Below are 21,902 nucleotides of genomic sequence, written 5' to 3' on the forward strand. Positions count from 1 at the left end.
AAAAGGAATTTGAAATGACGCCAAAGATACGCCCAAATTAGCGGTTTTTTGCGTTTTCTCAGTTCTTTCATCAAGTGATAGACAGAAAATGTTCAAATTTGGTACAGAGGTTTAGCTTGGTGTCTAAAAATTTTGTGATGAGGTGACTTTAATATTTCATCAAAGATACGCCCAAAATCAGCGTTTTCCCAACGTTTTTCTCAGCTTTTCTGCGTTTTCTCAATACTTTGACTTTCTGATGGAATGAAGCATTCTCAAATGAAAAATGCAGGCGAGCCCGCTGATCCCATTTTTGGACGATCCAGTCGGGGGGCCAGCGGGCGGAGCCCCCTGGCTAGACGGATATGTCGAGCGAAACGAGCCTGACGGCTAGTAATCTATATACAGGTAATCAATGATCAATATTATTATTGCTCACCTTGCCCTCATAAGCAGCCTGTACGAATCGTGGGGCATTGTCGTTTCTGTCCAGCACATGAACTATCACGTGACACACAGCCTTGGCGCCCGCCATACTGGTCGCCGTCACACTCAGGTTGAACACTCGGTTCGTCTCGTAGTCCAGCGGTTGCTGTGTCGTCACCACACCTACACACAAACACAACAAAATAATATAGTCTATCATTAATTCCATACAATAAGTTATTATTCCATATGTTAACCAAGTTAACAGCTGATTGGTGATTGTAATACATGAGATGGAGGAGCATTATCCAGAAGTTCTTATGGTGAAAACGTGAATAATCTCGATTTTTGAGTTACGAATAGTCATATAAAATCTTGTATTGGATTTTATCTATTAGAACTCACCAGTTCTGGGTCCAGGGTGATCTCCTCTTCCAAGAACTCTCATGGATAAAAGAAAGGAGACGGGACCGTGCTACCTGTGCATTGGGCTATTGTTCCAAAAAGGTTCATCCTCTAACTCTCGACTAGCATACTTCGTTGTCCTCTGATTCTGCTTCATTATCCTCATTAGTGGCCCGCCCCATGTGCTTTCTTGAATGCAATTCTAGCTGGTAGCACCAACTTATCTATTACTTTCACCTTAAATCTGTTACTTGTATTTTCTGCAATTATTGAATGTAAATCAGTGATCAAGTACTTGTAATTATTGTATTATTCCCAATGGTTCATTTGATGAAACTCAACTTGCTCACAAGCTGTATACAGACTAACTTGAGTTACATACAATTCGATACTTATTGAACGTACGATTCTTTTGGCGTATTTTCGAAGTCTATTAGATTGAACACAACTCGGCAAACATATGATGTGTATCATGTGTTTGTCAAGTCCCATTCAATCTCGTACAATTTATAAGGACGTCTAACAAATGTACGTCAAAAAATCGATGTCGGTTTACACACCACGTACGTTTGACTAAATTTGTATGTCATCGATAGTAATGTGTGTGTTTATCCAATCACTGTATGCTACCACTGGTTTACAGCTGAAAGTGCCTTCAAGTAACCACACTGGTCCACCAATAAATTGCTCGGAGTGGAAACCTTAACAATAGACCAAGAAAATGTCGAAATTCAATAACAATAGGTGACCACCGAAGAGTCTCTAGAACTTCTACATGTCCATCCATTGTTTTCGGCGGTCCCGTCTCATTTCTTTAACCCACTATCATTATTCAACAAGTATTTTTTCGTGTTCTGACGAAGATACAATACATTTTTCCTAGTAGAACTTGGAAGCGCATTTTTTCAATTCCATTTATTCTGACTATTTTCGTGGAGCTATTGTTATAATTCATCAAGAGCTGTAAATCTATTGATTCTGCAACTGACAATATTCTATCTACTTCTGGAATAAGCTCTTTCAACATCACACTGGGCAATGTGATTATTATGTTACAATATGTGAAAACGTAATTTACTGTATGGAGTATTGTAATTCGAGTATTTTGTACAAGCTTTGTAATCCTCTGTGGGAGTAAATTGAATTGAATTGAAGAAAAAATTGAATGATGACTCATGTTAATGAATGATTGAATTAATAAATGAGAATACCTGTGCTGGGGTCTACAGCGAAATGTCCTTCCGAATCGCCGCGTATCAACTCGAAGAGAAGGGAAGACGTGCTCCTTGCTTCCAGATGTTTCACCACAGCTCCGGCTGGTTCGTTTTCGTACAGTTCAGCTGCTACTTCACGTTTCAAGAATCTGCGACAAAAATTGAATAATTAACAAAACGTTTCATAAAAACTGATTTTTTAGATGATACGGATTCTTTCTTTTTTATCCAATTATAGTATAGACTAAGAATTAGAATATAGACTGTGAAGTGAACAACTGAAGACTTACCCTATTTCGGACTATGTGTAACCTTATCTAAATTTGGGAGAGGAATAGCACTAGGTTAACTTATTTTTCCTCTCCCTATCATTTTTGATAATGTACTTATTGTATGAATAAATTAAGACTTATGAATTAATATGAAAAGATGCAGTCATTGTTGCTGAATCTATAGTCTGAATCGTAGACTGCATATGTGTATACACTTTCATAAGAGCCAATGGTAGTTCTCATTCTGTCCAACAAAGCAGTTTTCATTGAAAAACAGTGATACAATTCCCAGATAAAAGAAGAAAAAGATAAAGTCCAGATCTTTTTGCATTTGATGGTGGTAATTATTTTTATTTATTTATTTCAATTTATTAAAAATACACAAAACAAAATAACAAAGACAAATAAAATGTTACAAATATAAAAAACCATGGGCTTTGTGGTTGGGTGTGTTGGAGAAGAGAGAAAAAGAGAGGAAGATACCTAGCCAACTATGGTTTCCCATGTAATAGGCAGGCAAAGAAGAGAAGAGAGAAGTGATGAGGAAAAAAGGGAAGGGAGAAATAGGGGGTGGGAAGAAAACAGAGGAATAGGTACTCAAAATTAAGGTAAGCGAGTCCACTGAAAAATTAAAAAAACTAATAAAAAAACAATGCTGGAGCAGAAATCTCGAGTCATATATCTAAATGGAAGAAGAAATTACTGTATGTCCAGTTTTTTATATCCAGTTTAATTTTTCCGCTGATCTTATTGTCCATGAAAAAGTGATTTGGAATGAGGCTTATTATTTTAGAACCTATGCAAATTAACTGCCTCCTTATACATTCAATATTAGTGTTATAGGTTACATATTTGTTAGCAGTGGCCCTTAGATTATAATAATTAAGTGTAGAATTTTTTGTGAGAGGAAAATCGGATCTATATTTTATTAAGTACTCAATTACGGTTCTTATGTATAATTGACGTATAGTCATGACCTAAAATCACTAAAAACCATATCCGTTGGATAGAGCCTGGGTTTGCTTAATATAGTTTTAATTATCAGTTTTTGTGCTACAAATAATTCAATTTTTATCTATCTCAATTTTTTCTCATTTTCCTTAGAACCTCAATGTGTGTTATGTGATCAGTCCACGGTATCCTCAGCATCATTGTGTATGCCGACTGTATTATAGCTGTATAATGTTGATTGATGAGTATTATTGATTTAATAACTGATTAATGTTAATTTTTTGAATAAAGATTCATTTTTCTTCATCTATAGAGTTCCAAAACTAGAAAAAAATAAAAATCTAAGAACCTTTTTTAAAATTGTTCATTTATAAAGTCTTTGTAATGGCATAATGGCCGATACATGTAGTGAATAAACAATTTAAGAAAAGGGTACTTGAATTTTCATTTTTTATTTCTATTCAAGAGTAGTTGTAACGAAAAAATATATTTCCAAAACTATTATACCAGAAGCCAGAACATGAAATTAGATGAAAATAAGTTTATGATATCATACCTTGGAGCGGCATTATCAGCCATAACAACCATGATATGCACTGGAAGCGTGGAGGATAGTGGAGTAGCCCCTCCATCCACAGCCTTCACAATCAGCATGTATTCGGCTATTGAGTTCATGTCTAGTTATCCGTTCTCTCCTAAAAGTAATTTTATAGTCTGATGGTCCCCAATTGAGTCATGACCAACCATATTAAGAGGCAGATAAGTACGGTAGACAAACAAATGTGTACCAGAAGTGGTAGAGGATATAAGTTATAAGTATAGGTTGTTGGTATTACTTCACATTATATAAATATGACTATTTATTTGATTATTTTATAAATATAACTATAAAAGAAGTAACAGCACCAACCTGAAGTGATGGAATAAGTAATGACGGCATTATTGCCGTGATCTTTGTCGACAGCCAGCACAGTAACAACAGCTGATCCCACGTCAGCTGTTTCGAAAACGCGACCTTGGATGATGGCTGAGCTGAACTCAGGGGCGTGGTCATTCGCATCGTATACATGGATCACAACCCGCGCGAAGTTGCGTTTGGCCGGTGTGCCTGCGTCCTTAACCATCACTGTTAACAGGTGTTCTGCTATGCTTTCCCTGCGAACAAAATAAGGAATTGGCATAAAATATATGTAGAAAATAAGTTTTTCATCAGCGCTGTTAACAGGTGTTCGGCTGTACTTCTTCTGCCGACAAAATGCAAAACCAAAATTCTATTTCAATGTGATTTTAATGAATTGAATGCACTTCTTAGTTCCACATCATGATATACTAGTAGTTCTGTGAACAGTAGACCTCACGCAGTATTCTCATCCACAAGTACCTGATTGAAACTATAGACCTTATGGAAATACAGCAATAGACTGGCTTCTCCACACATCTGTGTAATCACTTGTCAGCTGATTTATGATGAATAATTCTATAGTCTGATTTTTACTCTAATATTGGCGTATGAGGGAGGCTCCTTTTTCTTTTTATCCTTGAAACGCAAAATTTCCAAAAACCTTGTATATACGTCGACGCGGAATTAAAAAAGGAACATATCTGTCAAATTTCATGAAAATCTATTACCGCGTTTCGCCGTGAATGCGCAACATATAAACATTAAGAGAAATGCCAAACCGTCGACTTGAATCTTAGACCTCACTTCGCTCGGTCAATTAATATGCATTTTGCTGTATTGTAATACATTATGCAGAACAATCAGAAAAGTCTCATCAAATAGACTTGGACACAATAATATTAATGAATGATGCATTTTATTTCCCCACAAAAAACAAAGAAATTTCACAAACACTTTTCGGAGATAGCAAGGTAATAAGGAGGTTGGAAAAACGAGCTTCCTCATCCCAATATGACCTACAGTTCTAAATACATATCCTTGCTACCTTCATACCTTTATCTAATGGCAAACGTTCAAAGATATTACGCTAATCATATTATTTTTGAAATAATACCGGTAATGATTTTGGTTCCTTTTGTGTGATGACAAAAAATGGGGTTATTCTCAGTCATTATGGCGTGGAGGTATCACTACCTTGGGAGGAAAAACAATAATTTATACTCTGAATAAAACAAGCTGGAACTTGAACAGAATATCCATGTTGAGAAATTGTGCCAAATTGTCATATTCCTCCAACTTAAGGTCATATGAATGAACATATGCAACAAGACAACCCTGCACCAAGAGTTTTTAGATCTTTAAATGAGTTTTTACCTGCAAACTTCTATGCCCTGCATCAACTGTGTTGTCGAATTTAATATATTCAAACATGAGATATGTTTGTTTGATACGTTTTTCATGTTGCACTATTTGGCAACATGGATATTTAGTTCAAATATCATCTTGGTTTATTCAAAAATAAAGTTTAGTCAAGTAAGGACCTCCTAGTATAGTATTCTATTCCAGAGAGAAAAACGCTACTTTTTAAAGAGTATTAATTTAGTTCGAGTATAATTGTTGAAAAGTCTGATTAATTGATCCTAAATAATAGAATCTGATTAATAAAAGGTAATCAATAAACGTAAAGACAAATAAACTCTTGATGAAAATAGTTACGAACCTGTCAAGCGACTGCACGACAGTGATAACTCCAGTCTGGTAGTCGACCTTGAATGCGGCGAGCGAAGCGGGGCTGCGTGCCGAGTGCAGACTGTAGAGCACCTTGCTGTCCTGGTCCTCGTCTGTGGCCTGCAGTTGCACCACTTCTGTGCCGACCGGCGTGCTCTCAGACACGTTCGCAGAGTACAAGTTCTGTGTGAACCACGGGCGGTGCTCGTTTATGTCCATCACCGTCACGTATAACTGCAACGTAATCGAGACGTTGTAAACTTAGATTAAAAGATTACATTGTAATATGAGATTACAATCTTGTAAATATCAAAGGTGGCTGATCTGCAGTTCATGAAGTGGTAAGGGTAGATTAACTGAGCAATTCACTTTACTGCTAACTACTTGTTTATGTCCATTACGGTCATGTACAACTGTTACATAATTAAAACATTGTAAACCATGAAGATCTGAGAAGGATGAACTGAAGTTGACTGAACAGGGTTTAGGGATTCAATGAACAATTCCCTACACTCCTAACTGGTGGTATAAATCTGGTCAGTACCTAGTTATTATTTAGGGTCACATATAACTGCAATTTAATCGATCCTTTGTAATCTGGAATTATCCAAGAACAGTAGACTTGAGTTGACTGAATAGGGCGGATTAACTGAACAATTCCCTTTACTGCTAACTACTCATTTATGTCCATCACAGTCACGTATATAACTTCAACATAATCACAACATTAAAATAGGTATTGAGTTCAAATCTCATATTTTCCATTGTCATCGCACAAACCTGGTGCTTGATGGAAATTAGGGCCGTTTGCACAGTATATATTGCTAAACTCGATTAAGTTAATCGAGTTTAAGTTAATCCGAAAGTTTAAACTTGAATCGGTTTTCTCAGTACATTTACTAATCCAGTTTAAGTTAAACTAGTTTAGCGTTAAGTTGGTAATAGAATTTCATCGTTTATAATATCAGGAAGGCTTATTTTACAGGAAATTTGTTATTTGTTTACAAACCATCAGTAATTTGAGGTTATGTAGCTACTATTTTAGTATTTTCTTGTTCTTGTTCAAAATCCACAGAGTTGTAAGCTGTACGGTTCTAAAAGTGAAAAGCGATCAAGAAATTCTTTAAAAACTTACGTTTAGTTGGCACCAGAAAATATATTTTAGAATGTAAGATAAAATGTTATTTTGTTACGCTTGGATCTACTATGGTCTTCCCTCGTTTATTAGAAATCTCTCGAAAGCAATATATCTAATTTATATGTTATTAAAAACATTTTTTCCAATCGAAGACAACTGTTAAAAATTGTCTTATTTTCTATCAAGTGGTTTATTCAATCAAAATAATAAATTGGCAGTTGCTGTACTCAAGCAAAACCGTTAAAAAAATGCTCTATCCCAGAAATTTAAATTATTTGTTTTTGCCCAATTTTTCTCAGTTTCAAAATTTCTTAGCAGTCATCTTTATCAAATCGCATTAAAAACTTTCATCAATTCCTCCATTACAATTATTCCTCCATTCAAATAATGATTCACTATAACCTAAATTATTAATAATTATCGTCTACAGAAGCATTAGAAACAACCGTCGAAAAATAATTTACTATAAGCTGTTTCCCCATCAAATCTTCACAGATGTCAAGTTAATCCAAATTATTTGGTTTAAACCTCCTGCTTTTTAGGGTTTAAACTTTCCCAGAGTTTAAACTCAATACAGAGATTAAACTGATACTGTGCAAACGGAATTTTAGTTTAAACCAAAAAAATCCAGATTTGGTTTAAGCTTAAACTTACACTGTGCAAACGGCCCTTAATGTGCAAACATGGTGGAGCGGCGAAGGTAGCTTCAAGATTGAGAGTGTTGAATGTAATCCATGTATTTAAATGGTGGCGCACATAGTGCTCCACTTTACATCACCAGAGTGCGCCACCATCTAATTACATGCATCAAGGTCTGTAGAAAGTCCCTTCTATAGACCTTCACAATCATGCATCACATTCAACACTCTTGTAGCTTGAAGCTACATTCGCCGCTTCACCATGTTTTCATCCACAGCCTGAGTGAAGGAGAATAAAACTAGTGAGAAGTAATTGAACTCTATCAGTTGCAACCTCTATTTATAGAGCTATCAAGCTTGAAATAAAAATAACATCAAGGTACCTTTTATACATTTTTTAATGCATGACAAGTTCCAGATCATTAGAGACTTCAGATTTATTATAAAATGCAACATGAAGAATGTTAGATTGCATTTGATGATGAGCTAAAACATGTCATGCTATAATATAAGAAAAGAGTACCTTGATATTATGTTCATTTCATCGAAATTTGAAGCATAGCCCCACGCAATAAATATTATTATAAGTTTATACTCAACTTATATAGTTCAACTGAAGAAACTGTAAACTACCCATTGGCTCCCATTTCATTATTCATGAATGAAATATGGATATAATTGCATAGTAAGCATATAGTGTGGAAAATGTTCGGTAGCATTCTATGATCATGAGCACAAAGAAACCCAATACTACAAGTTACATGAATATGATTACCTGTGTGAGTACAGTGTGTACTCCATCGGTTACACTTATGGTGAGATTGTATTCAGACTGCACCTCTCTGTCTAGCTGCTTGGCCACCAGTACACTGCCCTTGTCACCACTGATCACAAATTCTGATCTCGGATCACCACCTGAAACAGAAATATTTCAAAAAATTATTTTATAACGTTCATTGCTTGGATAGATTCCGAATGTTCAAATAAGTTGAAATTTTAATGTGTCAGTCCATAACTGTCTAGTTATTTTGACTGGGGACGCGACAGTCGAAAACTGCGACATTCGAGGACTGATTTTCAGTCCTCTACGGTCGCAGTCCTCAACTATCGGAGTCCTCCACAGTCGCTCCTGTGCTTTTAGAGGAGTCCTCTTCTGTCGGTGTCCTCGTTTGACATCGACCCTTTTGACTACATATTAGGCCTACAACGCTACCATAGTACATCGCTCTACAGCGTCGCTTCAGAAACAAAATATGGGTAGAAAAGAGGTAAATACAGATAAAACCAAAGCATATACTGTAACTTCTTGGAAATTATACATTTATAACCTCCATTAATGTACTTCTCCTCTTAACACAGACTTGTTCCATATTAGAGGAGTATTATCAGTAGAATGTATTGTAAAATGTACACTTTATGAAAATAAACTGAATTCGAATTGAATGTGAATACACTCACCAACAATGTAGTACCACAACATATCTCCGTCCTCGTCTGTGGCCTGGACCAGAGCGACAAGGAAGCCGACAGTGTCGCTCTCTGTCACCTGCACTCGCTGGTCCGGCTGTCGAATGACGGGGGCGTGCGGGGACTCCTCTGGGGTGTCCTTCACTGTCACTGACACGCGGGCGGTTGAGCTCTTGTTTGGGGAACCGTAGTCGGTTGCTTTCACCTAGAAAAATGGAGTTTGAAAAATGAATAGTTTATAAAATATTGGTAGAACAGTACTGTATATGAATTGGGATACAGTGTGCACGGAAGAACCTTATTGTTTGCTGATAACTCTACCCTACTGGCCCAGGATGAGGAACCACAAACTGCTGTTGCCAAGCCAAATCTACTTGTACATTTAGGCAAAACTACTTGGGAGAGGTGAGGCTTTTGACCCTGCGAAGTTTCGAAGGGGCAAAAAGAAAAAACCAAGAGACCAGTGATGGGTGAAAAACCAGGCACAAATTAGGGTCAAGAGGCTGAGTCATGGGTGGCTGGGCGTCCTAGAGGCAACTTGGCCGCCCCTTCCTCAGCGGAAGGACCTACAAAGAAGGCCAGGAGTGAAACTCACTAGGTCACTAGGACTAATCAGTCTGAAGAGACTGCCAAGCATATCACACTGGATTGCAACCAGGTGATGAATGGAATGTTAGTATAGGGATAAACTCCTGGTTTTTGTAAAGGACATAAGTATTGGTTTGCCTAACTAACATATTACTTGTTTGCCTAACTAACATATTACTTGGGAACACCATAAGCTTCGGTTGACGTGTGGGGTTCTTTGAACCTTTGGATCCTTGAGTCCGTCCCTTCAAAAACAATAAACAATTCTTAAGTGGAGAAAACATTTGGAATATGTAATAAGGGTACCGTACTTATGAAATGAGCTATCATAGAGCTATCACTAATAATATACGGGCTAAATCATAGAGAGAGAGAGAGAAAGTGCTCGCTAATGTTTTCTCTACATCAATTTGAATAACTTAAAATTAAAATTGTAATTGACACCTACCAATAGATCATATTCCTGTCCTGCTGCGAAAGATCTTTGCGAATAAACAGTTCCTGTACTGGGATGAATACCGAATTTTCCCTTTCCTCTGCCCGATTTGATGCTGTAGTGCAGTTCCGCATTATTGCCAATATCTCTATCAACAGCATGCACCTGAAATACAGACAACATTAGAATATTTGAACATATAATTACAAATAATTGACATTTTTATTGATAGAATATTGACGGGGTTTTTCCTACAAAAATAAGTTGGACAAAATCAGTTGATGCAAATGTTATACTATTCTAACAAGAATCTTATAAATACATATTTCTAAATCATAAAAGCAAAAACTAACTTCATCAATTAATCTTACAAGCACCTATTTGCAAATGGATAAGACATTTATAATAATATTTTCAAACGGAATATCATTAAATTAATAGATTTTAATTTGAATTCTAGTATAATTATTTTGAACTTACTGATATTAAAAATGCAATTTATTTTCATCTGAATATTTCATAGAATATTTATTATTCAGAAAATAAGGGTAAATAACAATGAATTTACTGAGGACGAAACTTGGCGATATTTGAATCTCTAATGGAATGGAAGTTTTTGAATGGTGGGCATTTTTCACCTTTCTGTAGGATTTGAAGTTCTTAATTTATCTGAACATAAATGTCGAATAAACAATATATATTATATATTAGCATATAACAGTATATATACAGAATGAAATATATATTAGAGTTTTCAATGAATAATATAATAAGAAAATTTCATGGAAATATGCATTAAACATTAAGAAAAAATTTTGAGGAAAAAATTTGAAAAAAGTTTGGACCCAATGGATGCGTTTTCTTGAACATTCAAATGATATTGAATAAGTATATAATATTATGTGTATGAATAACAATTATTAATAAATAATAACGCATACCGGTACGGTAGGATTGTATTGGATATATTAATAAGTAACATTCCTGGAACCAAGCAAATATTATTATTAAAAATCATACATTCTAAAGGACTATAGTTATTTACAAAAAATTACTTATGCGTCAATATAAAAAGTAATAATTCATTGATTAAAAAAAAAAAATAATAAAACTAGATTACGATGTAGAGAATTTAACAAATAGCCTGTCAGAATACCTGACAAGGTACTCTGGTAATATCGGTACTCTGACAAGTTTGTGAGTAGAATAGATGGTCAAACTGATATTGAAATACTGGAGGAATAAGATTTATTAAGGGTTTCAAAACCTGCAAGACTATTAACATGATTATGAAGAACAGATAATGGTGTGCGAAAGATATTTTTCTACAAATAAAAGCTCGGACTCAAACTAGATACAGATTATAGATACTGGTTACTAAATACAAGGTTACTAAAAATACATGCAGGAGGTTTGAACATTGATGAGAAGTAAACAGATAGAGAAAAATAAAAGTTTAATAAGGAAAGTTAAACCGAAATACCGGATTCATTTTAGATCCTCCTAGAATGAACGAAACAATTCCAACAAACAATTCATAAACAATTATAGGCGGAGTAAATAAACAGAGAAATATTTCAGTAGAATTGTGGTGTAACAAATCCCATGAAACAAGTTTCTCATTATTATTCATTTTGTAAACGAACTAATAATATAAATATGAGACAGTATGACTTAGTGTGAGTACCACTTTGTACCACGATGGTAACCACTTTGATGAAAATATTTTAATATTGTATTCTGTACTGTATAACAATATCTTGTACCATGAGTTACATTGTTACATCGAAATTCTACTGTATTTCTAGGTTTCAAGTAAGCAATTTTATTTTGTTAATATTTCAGGTCAATAGGTTCTACAAAACGACAACAATGGAATTACCTATAGAAAGAGACTCTATAAAACTACTTCCACAAAGATTTCAATACATTTTTGTTGGCTAATATTGCATGCAAATACACTAATGCTACAGATGTAATCTAAAAAGAACTAAAAATAATATTTATACAAAACAGAAACACAAAAAAAGAAGCCAGCTATTAGTTGCTTACCCTGAACAGAGCCTCCCCAAGTAGTTCATCCTCTATGAAGCTTTCCCAAGTTCCGTTTTCAAGCAGAGCTTCGAGAGCTAGCTCTGTGTCACCAGATCCATTCTACATGAACGACAACCCATACCAAAATAAATTAAACAAGCAGATAGCAAAATAAATCGAAAAATTTCAAAGTAAATTCAAATAAATTATATCAGTTGCTATGAGACAATCATCGTTGATAGTCTGTGATTGCATTTTGAGAGAAAGATTCCTGGGGTTTTAATATTTATTACTTATTTGGGGTTAAAATGAATAAATAATTACCGTACTTGAAAATTTGTTCGAGAAATTTGATTAATTATTCAGGGATTGACAGATTGGATAAATCGTCTAACTTTGGAGACGATTCATGGTATGTTTTCAAACAATTATCTCCTATTCTAATAATTTGAAGGTGTAAAAAAGTGGAATGAATGAGCTGCGAAAGTTGGAGATCTTGTAATTATGAAGAATACATATATAATCACTTTCTTCTTGAAATGTATGAATTCAGGGCAACTTTCTTTTATAAATATAAAATAGAATTATAGTACCTTTGAAATTAATACATAATAGATAAAAGCTGCGTTTACACCAAAGTTATTAACAGAATGTTATTAACATTCTGTTAATAACTTAATCCTTTTAGATTCTATTAGATTGAGCCATAGAGAAACAATAGCATAAGTTTCTCACGCTATTACTTCTCTATGATTGAACATAACTTATCATACACATGATGAACATATGTGTTTGTCAAGTTTCGTTCAATCTAATAGAATATTATAAGGATTAATTCATCAAAATTTTGTTAATAACTTTTGTGTAAGCTCACCTTAAGAATACAAATTATAACAACCAGTTTCAGTGTTCACACCATCGTCGGGTTAAAAAAATGTTCTATTAATCTATTCTATTTTATAAATAATCATTTTCAACTATTGATTTAATTCCATGATTTTAATGCAACGAAATTCTTCTCTGAAATCACTTTTCAAAAATTTTTAGTTCCAAATTCACTTTGTTTTCAAAATGATATTACATTTCCAGTAGAAATTTAAAACACAGGGATTTGTGTGCATTCAAAAGTTCATTTGTCATGCTAGGCTTAATAATTATTACTAATTTTCAATACTTGAGTAATAATAAGGAAGTTACAGCTTCAACAAAATTGGGATAAGAAATTAAAAAAGATATCTTAAACATTAAGCTCAAAAATCTCAACATTAAGAGGAAAAATGTCGAGATAGCAATAGAGAGATAATGATAAAATATTTGAATTATGTCAAAAATATTTCTATCGTATCTAGAGAATATAATGAAAAAGATTGAAGATAAAGAGAAATTCGGTATAATCAAGAAGAAGAGAGATAATTAATAGAAGAGTATAAGGAGAAGAAGCAACAATGAGAAGAAGGAGAAGCAGAGATCAGAAGAGAAATAGAATAGCACAAGATAGATGAAGAGTAAGAGAAAGAAGTATACTTTTTGCTACTCGATGAATCTTAGTACATTATTAAATTGAAGCAAAGAGGAAATATCTATGGTAGGCCTAATCTAGAAGATAATCTTTCTCTCAAACGCAAGCTACATAATTATTATAAAAAGTGCTCATCAAATTCATTTTTGAAAAGTATAGAATTATATTATAATTCAGCCTCAAAAAGACTGATTGTATTTGAATCCATGCTTTTGCTAAGCTTTTTCTTCAGTGGTCATCCATTTGTGTTATAGCCTAGGTGTAAACACAATAATATATTGTTTGAATGAATTTCAAATTTTGACAACATATTCAGGTTTTTGTGCCGTATGCACATGCAAGTATGTGAGTTGTGATTTTTTTATCCAGCTAGCGTGCGTACATAGACGACAAAAATCAGATTGTCTAAATGAAAACATTCGTGCTGACAGTGTTCTGTGATTGAAATGAATTTATTCGGAAAATGAGAGCGTTACATTGAGTTTTATCATGAAAATTTGACAGTACAACCAATAGCAACAATTTGTATCTATTTTGGATCCCATGTCTCATCACGCCAACATGTCTATGTGAGTAACTTGAACCCAATGTACCTAGAATATATGTTTTAGATACATTGCTTGAACCTGAAAGTTTGAAAAATAGACTGCTAATCGTTGTTTTATAACACATTTCAAGAGAAGCAACAATTTCGTTGAGATCTATAGTTGAATTTTATATTTTATGATTAACTAACTTCTTCAATTAAATTATTGGTCTTGAAGATTTCTGGAGTAACAATTAAATATCTCCAATTTTTGAGACAGTTCAATGACAGCGTTTTATAGGCAATATGAAGAATGTTAAGTGACACATAACCTAGCTACATTTGGACTGTTGTATAAATTAGAATTGGAACCGTTTTGGGCTTATAAGCCTGTGGTATTTTTCTGTAAGTTGTGTAATTCTGTATGATTAAATGAATAAATAATAAATATGCCTATAACTGCTTTTAGTGCAACTCCATTACTGAATGTGCTGGATCCTTTATAAAAATAAAGTCTTTAAATAATTAAAATTTCTAGAGATTGAAGATTAGCCATATAATTCTTTCTTGAATATAGACATAATATATATATATATATATATATATCTATATATATATATATATATATAATATATATATATATATATATATCTTCAATGTCAGTAGAAAAGTAGAACTTACAACTTCAAATATATAAGCGTCAAAAAACTAAATTTATTGATTATTGAGATGGAAAGATGGAATTTTGATTTAACATCCCGTTCCACGAAAATATTTTAAACCCGATAAAATCTATTATCATGGAAGATGATAATCGAGGTTAGCTTTTAATTTAGCAAAGTTAGCAATTTAATTCAAGCTTTACGCTGCAATCCAAAGAGTTGAGTGAAATATTATTGCACGAATGTATTGGAATGTGTATTATAAAAGTGATAAAAATACATAATAATAAATCAATAGTAGCCTGCAATATATCTAATAAAGCTTGATCCCCATATATATCACTATCAGTGAGCGTTTCCGGCACAGAGAAAATATTATTTCCATTAGGTATTATTATTATTAATAATATTGTATTGCATAATAATGTATTATTATACATAGGTATGAAATAAATAAATAAATTAGTTGTAATGAGACTATTCTATTCCCTCGGTCACAAAATTTTCACTATACTGTACACGCTCTCCTTCAATGATACTGATCAAGTGGGAATTAAACTTGATGATTCATAAACGGTAAGATATCACGGGAATCCAATTATTAAGAATTAATTTAGAACAACTAACTTCAACATAATATATGTATAGAAACGCAAAGCGGGAGATTTGAAGAAACAAGTTTGGTGTAAGGGCAAGCATTCCTGACTGGCAATTGGGAGGTACCGGGTTCGATTCCCGGGCTGGCAACTAATTTTTGGATAGTAGTTCTCATCGAATTTCCATCTAGCTGTTAGCCCTGTTGTCAATGTCTGCAGTAGCAGAGGTCTTCGGGGTGATTTGCAGCATTTATTTAGGATTTTCGTTCAATAATAATTATATATTAATTAGCATTTGAATAAATGCATTCTCTATTTAATTCCATCTGATTTGAAGAAATAATGTCGCAAGTCTAACTTTCTCTTATGAATTCAAATTAGTTTCAAAGTGAGTTTATTAAAAATATTACAGTATAAAATCACAAAGCGAGTGATTTAGAGGTATAATGTGGCAAGACTAACTCTTTCTGATGAATTAAAATGAGTTCCAAAGTGAGTTTATTAAACATATTTATTGTATAAAATCGCGAAGCGAGTGATTTGAAGAGATTGTGTGGCAAGGCTAACTCTTTCTGATGAATTGAAATGAGATTAAAAGTGAGTTTATTAGAAAATGAATGTGGAAATGACCTGGAAGAGTGGCGCATCCTGGTGTCTGGTGCGAGGAATCACGATCTTGTAGAACGCCTGCTCGAACTCTGGAGCATGGTCGTTGACGTCATCAACTGCTACCACCCCCTTGTGGTTGATGAGAGAGTTGGAGAACCGTCATCACTGATTGTAACCTAGAAAAAGCCAGTCAAAAATGAGAATACTAGTAGTTCTGTGAACAGTAGACCTCGCGCTCAGTAAGTTAGATTGACCTGTTGTTATGTTTTCTCAAAAATTAATAAATAATTTATCAATTTAAAGTGTCTAGAAAAAATCCTAACTAAACATAGAGCTTTCAGTCCTATCCTACCGTGACGTGTCGCCCCGGAATGTGAGTGTGAGCGCTGTTATCAGGTCTGGCTGCAACTGTCTACAACGTTGATGGAAAGATACATTTTCAAGATGTTCGATGTTTTTGAACGGGTAGTATTATAGTCCACTAAACAGCTGATTTATGAATAATAATAATAATATAATAATAATAATAATAATAATAATAATAATAATATAATAATAATAATAATAATAATAATAATAATAATAATAATAATTTATTTGCCAAAAACAAAATTACATTATAAAACTTACTATAGTTTAAATTATACAATACAATTCTAATAATTTAAGATTTTTACAATAGAACAAAATAAATATTACTTGTTGGCACAGCCGGCAAGGAAAACCTGAGCGCCAGCTGCGAGTTCAAAAGCTGAAAATCAACTATTACTTCGTGGAGACAAATAAAGAATAAAAAAATATAATAAGAATTTCGGTTTTAAGACCGAATAATATTCTATAGTCTGATTTTTACTCTAATATTGGCGTATGAAGGAGGCTCCTTTTTCCTTTTATATTATCCAAAATTTCCAAAAACCTTGTATTTACGTCGACGCGCAATTAAAAAAGTAACATACCTGTCAAATTTCATGGAAATCTATTACCGCGTTTCGCCGTGAAATCGCAACATATAAACATTTAAACATTAAGAGAAATGCCAAACCATTGACTTGAATCTTAAGACCTCACTTCGCTCGGTCAATAATACAAAATAATCTATCTATCAGGCAAAATTATCAATCTACTATATATCAAAATTCATGAATTGATGGAGCCTTGTAATAATAAATTGTGAATAACCTCTATAAATTGTGAACTAACTGAGTGAATAAACTGTGAATAACGAATACACAGTGAATAAACAAATGAATTCTTACTGCATTTATTTACTTCACAGTAAATAAACAATTAATTCTATTATGGGAGATATTAGATTCTGATTACTTAAAATACATAAATGAATGAAGGAATATCCTCACTTCAATATATTCTATATGTGGATGAAATGTTTGGAGTACCGAACATAAGATGGTATCAAATGTTTCCATTGAGAATAAAAAGGTTTAATTAAAACCACTAATTTATGAAAACATTCTATGATACTAGTCTCGGTTGTTACACCATTATCAATTACCGAACATATAAGATTATATTAAATGTTTGAGAATGAAAGCGAATGATCAAAACTACTAATTAATGAAAAAATCTAAGATACTAGTCTCGGTTGTTACACCATTATCAATTACCGAACATATAAGATGATATTAAATGTTGGAGAATGAGAACGAATGATCAAAACTACTAACTAATGAAAAAGCTTTATGATACTAGTCTCGGTTGTTACACCATTATCAATTACCGAACATATAAGATGATCTTAAATGTTGGAGAATGAAAACATTCTATGATACTAGTCTCGGTTGTTACACCATTATCAATTATTACCGAACATATAAGATGATATTAAATGTTGGAGAATGAAAACGAATGATCAAAACTACTAATTAATGAAAAAATTCCAAGATACTAGTCCCGGTTGTTACACCATTATCAATGTCTAGTAATCTGAGAGCTTAAACAGCAGAATATACAGTGCGGATGAAACCCTACGATTGGGCTATAGCTACTTGCTGAGCTATAGATATGGTACTAGGAACTAGGAGAAAACCTTTAAAATTTGTAATTTCAGGAATAAACAGCGATAGAGAAGCATAACTTGAAAAATAATGGTCTCGACTTGGAATGATACCCTGAAAATGGTATAAAACAGGAATTAGGTTCAGATTGTAGCCTCAAAAACCTCCGAGACGAGGTAGGAATGTTGAAACAGAAATCTAGTGCAAGAGAGGTTGTTAAGCCAATGCGAATAACGTAGCGCACATACTCTGGTTACATGATAAAGGTGGAGAGAACTTGGTTACATGATAAAGGGATGATGAAGTGAGTTGGGAAGGGAGAGAGGAGGAAGAAGTGGTTAGGAAGAGGAGCGGAGGAGAGAGAGGGTAAGCTAGTAAGCTGGAATAATAAACAAGAAACGCAATGGAAGGTCTAACCGCAAACCGCTCATTCTCATTCCGGGGACTTAAATAGGACAAAAAGGGAGAGTAGAGAAACAAAGAGGGACAGCGAGAGAGAGGATATGTATGAATATGTGGTAGGTGATATGAACAGTTTGTGATGGACTTTTGTGACATGATACGGAAACAATTTGAGCTAAATACTTTTTTGAAATGGAAAACAATAATTAATATAATTTTTCACAGAGTAGGAAAATATTATATCAAAAAAGGGTCTAAGAAATTATGGACAATCATTATTATTGAAAAACTTGAACTAATTTCAGGAATGAAGTGCTCAATCCAATTTATTGTAATTACTGTACAGCAAACAAGTCTAAAGCTACGTTTACATCAAAGTTATCAATAATATGTCAATAACTTGATCCTTATTTATTCTATTGGGATTGAACATAACTTATCATACACATGATGAACATATGTGTTTGTCAAGTTCCGTTCAATCTAATAGAATCTATAAAGATAAAGTTATTAACATTTTGTTAATAACTTTGGTGTAAACGCAGCTTAACTTTTGTAAAATTTATCAAAGCAATTTAGTACACAGGTTATGGATGGAAATAAAATGGATGGTTATAGATGGAAATATGATGATTTATTGAAAACTAGCAGGTAACCCGTGCTCCGCAAGGGTCTATTTTAAAACTTGACGTAATGAAATTTTGAAGAATTGAAAATAGGCATACAAACATCCTCGGTTAATTAAGAATCTAAATGCGAAATTTCAAGTTAATCAGTTGAGTAGCTCAGACGTGTTGAAGCGTCAAACATAATTTTCCTATCCCGTACATGTATAAGCCAGTTCTTTACTTTATTATAGTACAGATTATTTCAAGACCAAGTATTACTTTTGTTTTGTTATAGTACCGTATTGACTTCTCGTTAGACTTATGTGAATTGGTCAAACGTATGAATTATCAAATGATGTTAATGAAATGACTAGCGTTGTCAAAGTGGATCACTAATGAATATCAAATATTAATAAAGAAGATTCTAACAAACAATAGAAATACAGGTAAATTGAGAATAGCTCATATTCTTTATAAAAAATGAGCATTTATACAGACACTTGGGCTGATGACAGAAGTATAAAGTAATGCTTGAAACTTGTCGCTTGTCACTTGTCAGCTTGTATTAGAGAGCAAGTAGTAAAAAGTAGTAACAATTTCCATCTCAAACCACAGCCGAAACGATCGCTGGAAATTGGCTAATCTAAATTACAAGTGCAATAGCGGGACTCCGGCACATTTATAACATATTAATGAGTACACTACGGCCAATCAGAATGGCTGTTGATCAGACAACCTGGTTAATGGATTAATAAATCACTATCAAATTACCCGGACGCTGCAACGAAATCATGCTCTGCCATCTATAGTGAGATTCACGTTATACAGTCAGCAACTGGTCAACATTGGTTTTCTATCTTTGTCTGACATTACACTGAACAGATAGCTCTATCCTCTATCTTATACTAGACATCGCTGGCATCCTTCTCGGTCATAAGAGGAAACAGATAGCTCTTTCCTCTCCATCTTATAGTAGATGTAGCTTACCATGCTCTACCATCCTTGTCTATCATTAGACAAGACATGTATCCTCCTTCTAGAGTAGATATTACATCTGATAAAGATTGATTTTCTATATTTCTCTGTTATAAGACTAAAGAGATAACTCTATCCTCTATCTTATAGTAGATATTACACACTATGCTCTACCATCCTTGTCTATCATTAGACAACACAGATTGCTCTATCCTCTACACTGGACATTGCTGGCTCACTTGTTTGTCGTTTGACAGAACATACAGCTCTATCCTCCATCTTATTGTAGACTAGCAGGTAACCCGTGCTCCGCAAGGGTCCAATTAAATAATAAAAAAACTGAGATCTTGAAGAATTTAAAATAGACCTATGACCGTTGGGCGTAAGTTAGCCTGTAGTACTTTTCTGTAAGTTGTATAATTCTGAATGATAGAATAAATGAATAAACAAATATGACCATCCTCGGTAAATTAAGAATCAATATACAAAATTTCAATTTTAGTTGATCAGCCCAGTAGTTCAGACGTGATGATGCGTCAATCGTGAATTTCTTATCCCGTACGTGAATGAGCCAATTCTTTCTTTTATTATATTATTATTAATAGATTATAGATAAAACTCTAGTTTCGTTTGCTATCCTTGTCTGTCATTAGACAAACCAGATATCTCTATCCTCTATACTCACCTCCAGAATGTGTTCGGCCTGCGTTTCCCGGTCCAGCCTGCGTCCCGTCGTGCTTATCAGACCTGCAACAACACAGCGGAAACAACCTGTCAAAAACAATGGCGTCTGCAAATGGCGGCTAAAATTAATGGCGGGAAAAATTCCCGCGCGCGCGTAACCGGCTTCCCGCCAAAAGCGGCAACATTTTGGCGGGAAATGTATGCGGTGAGTGCACTCCAGTGAAATGATAGGTGTCCACTTACCCCCCCCCCCCACCTACCAACATCAACTCAAATAAATTCATCTAATTATCCGGTCGTGGAATAATGTTCCGCCCCGGGGAGTGATAGTGGAAAACGCAGTCGGAAATGTATGTGTTTCTCATTATTGGATGACTGAGAGATTTAACAGAAATATATTATTTATTGTGGTACTGGTAACCATTACACAAAATTTGAAAATACAGCAATATATAGGAGATTGACTCCTGGATTAAATTCTTCTCTTCTCTAAGTACCGTCTCCATTTCGGAGGTTGGCAATCATCATGGCACTTTTTACCTTGTTCATAGCCGCTCTAAATAGGTGTAAAAATAGGTGTAAATAGGTAGCCGCTCTAAATGGAATAAGTTACTGCAGTGATATTTCCCAATTTTAAAATGGTTTACCCAAACTGCATTTCAGGGTTTCATAGATCGATCATCGATTTCATGGGTCGATCATTTTATTGCAACGACTTCTGAGTTCTTCAGAAACTATAGTCAGTTTTTAATTTCCTAAGAACAAATTTGAAAAAATAAATTATTCTAGATTATTCTTGAAGTGGAAAAGTCTTTGGCTTAAACAGAAATTCGGAGATAACTTGAAAATTTGAACTATATTTTTCAAAATTGTGGTAGGAAATAGTGAGTATTGTCATTGAATAGAATATTTATTTACATTGTGTACAAATACTTAACATGAGGAAAGGCACAACAGGCTCATGCCCAAAACTGTCCCATTTCCAATTTATACTATACTGTCCAAATAAAAATGTTGGTTATGTCACTTTCACTTTTCAAAATACAATTTACACTCTTCAATACTCAGATAAACGAGCAAATTTTGAATCTAATAGATACTATTAGAATCTGAAATTAAAAAATCTAGA

General features: G+C 33.8%; 1 protein-coding gene across 1 annotated transcript; it reads right to left on the reverse strand.

Moving 5' to 3' along the window:
• Positions 1 to 418: 418 nt before the first annotated feature.
• On the reverse strand, positions 419 to 20,839 carry LOC120355699 (fat-like cadherin-related tumor suppressor homolog; the record flags this gene model as incomplete). The annotated part of the gene is made up of 11 exons (XM_039444341.1): positions 20,775 to 20,839; positions 16,111 to 16,265; positions 12,196 to 12,297; positions 10,156 to 10,308; positions 9,111 to 9,324; positions 8,428 to 8,567; positions 5,869 to 6,110; positions 4,158 to 4,402; positions 3,804 to 3,924; positions 2,022 to 2,173; positions 419 to 588 (listed from the first exon to the last, which is right to left on the reverse strand). Coding segments are annotated over exons 5-11 (1,092 nt in total), but the record flags the coding sequence as incomplete, so codon positions are not given.
• Positions 20,840 to 21,902: the final 1,063 nt, after the last annotated feature.

This window comes from Nilaparvata lugens, unplaced genomic scaffold (genome assembly GCF_014356525.2).
Source record: "Nilaparvata lugens isolate BPH unplaced genomic scaffold, ASM1435652v1 scaffold4304, whole genome shotgun sequence".
Classification (NCBI taxonomy): Eukaryota; Metazoa; Arthropoda; class Insecta; order Hemiptera; family Delphacidae; genus Nilaparvata; species Nilaparvata lugens.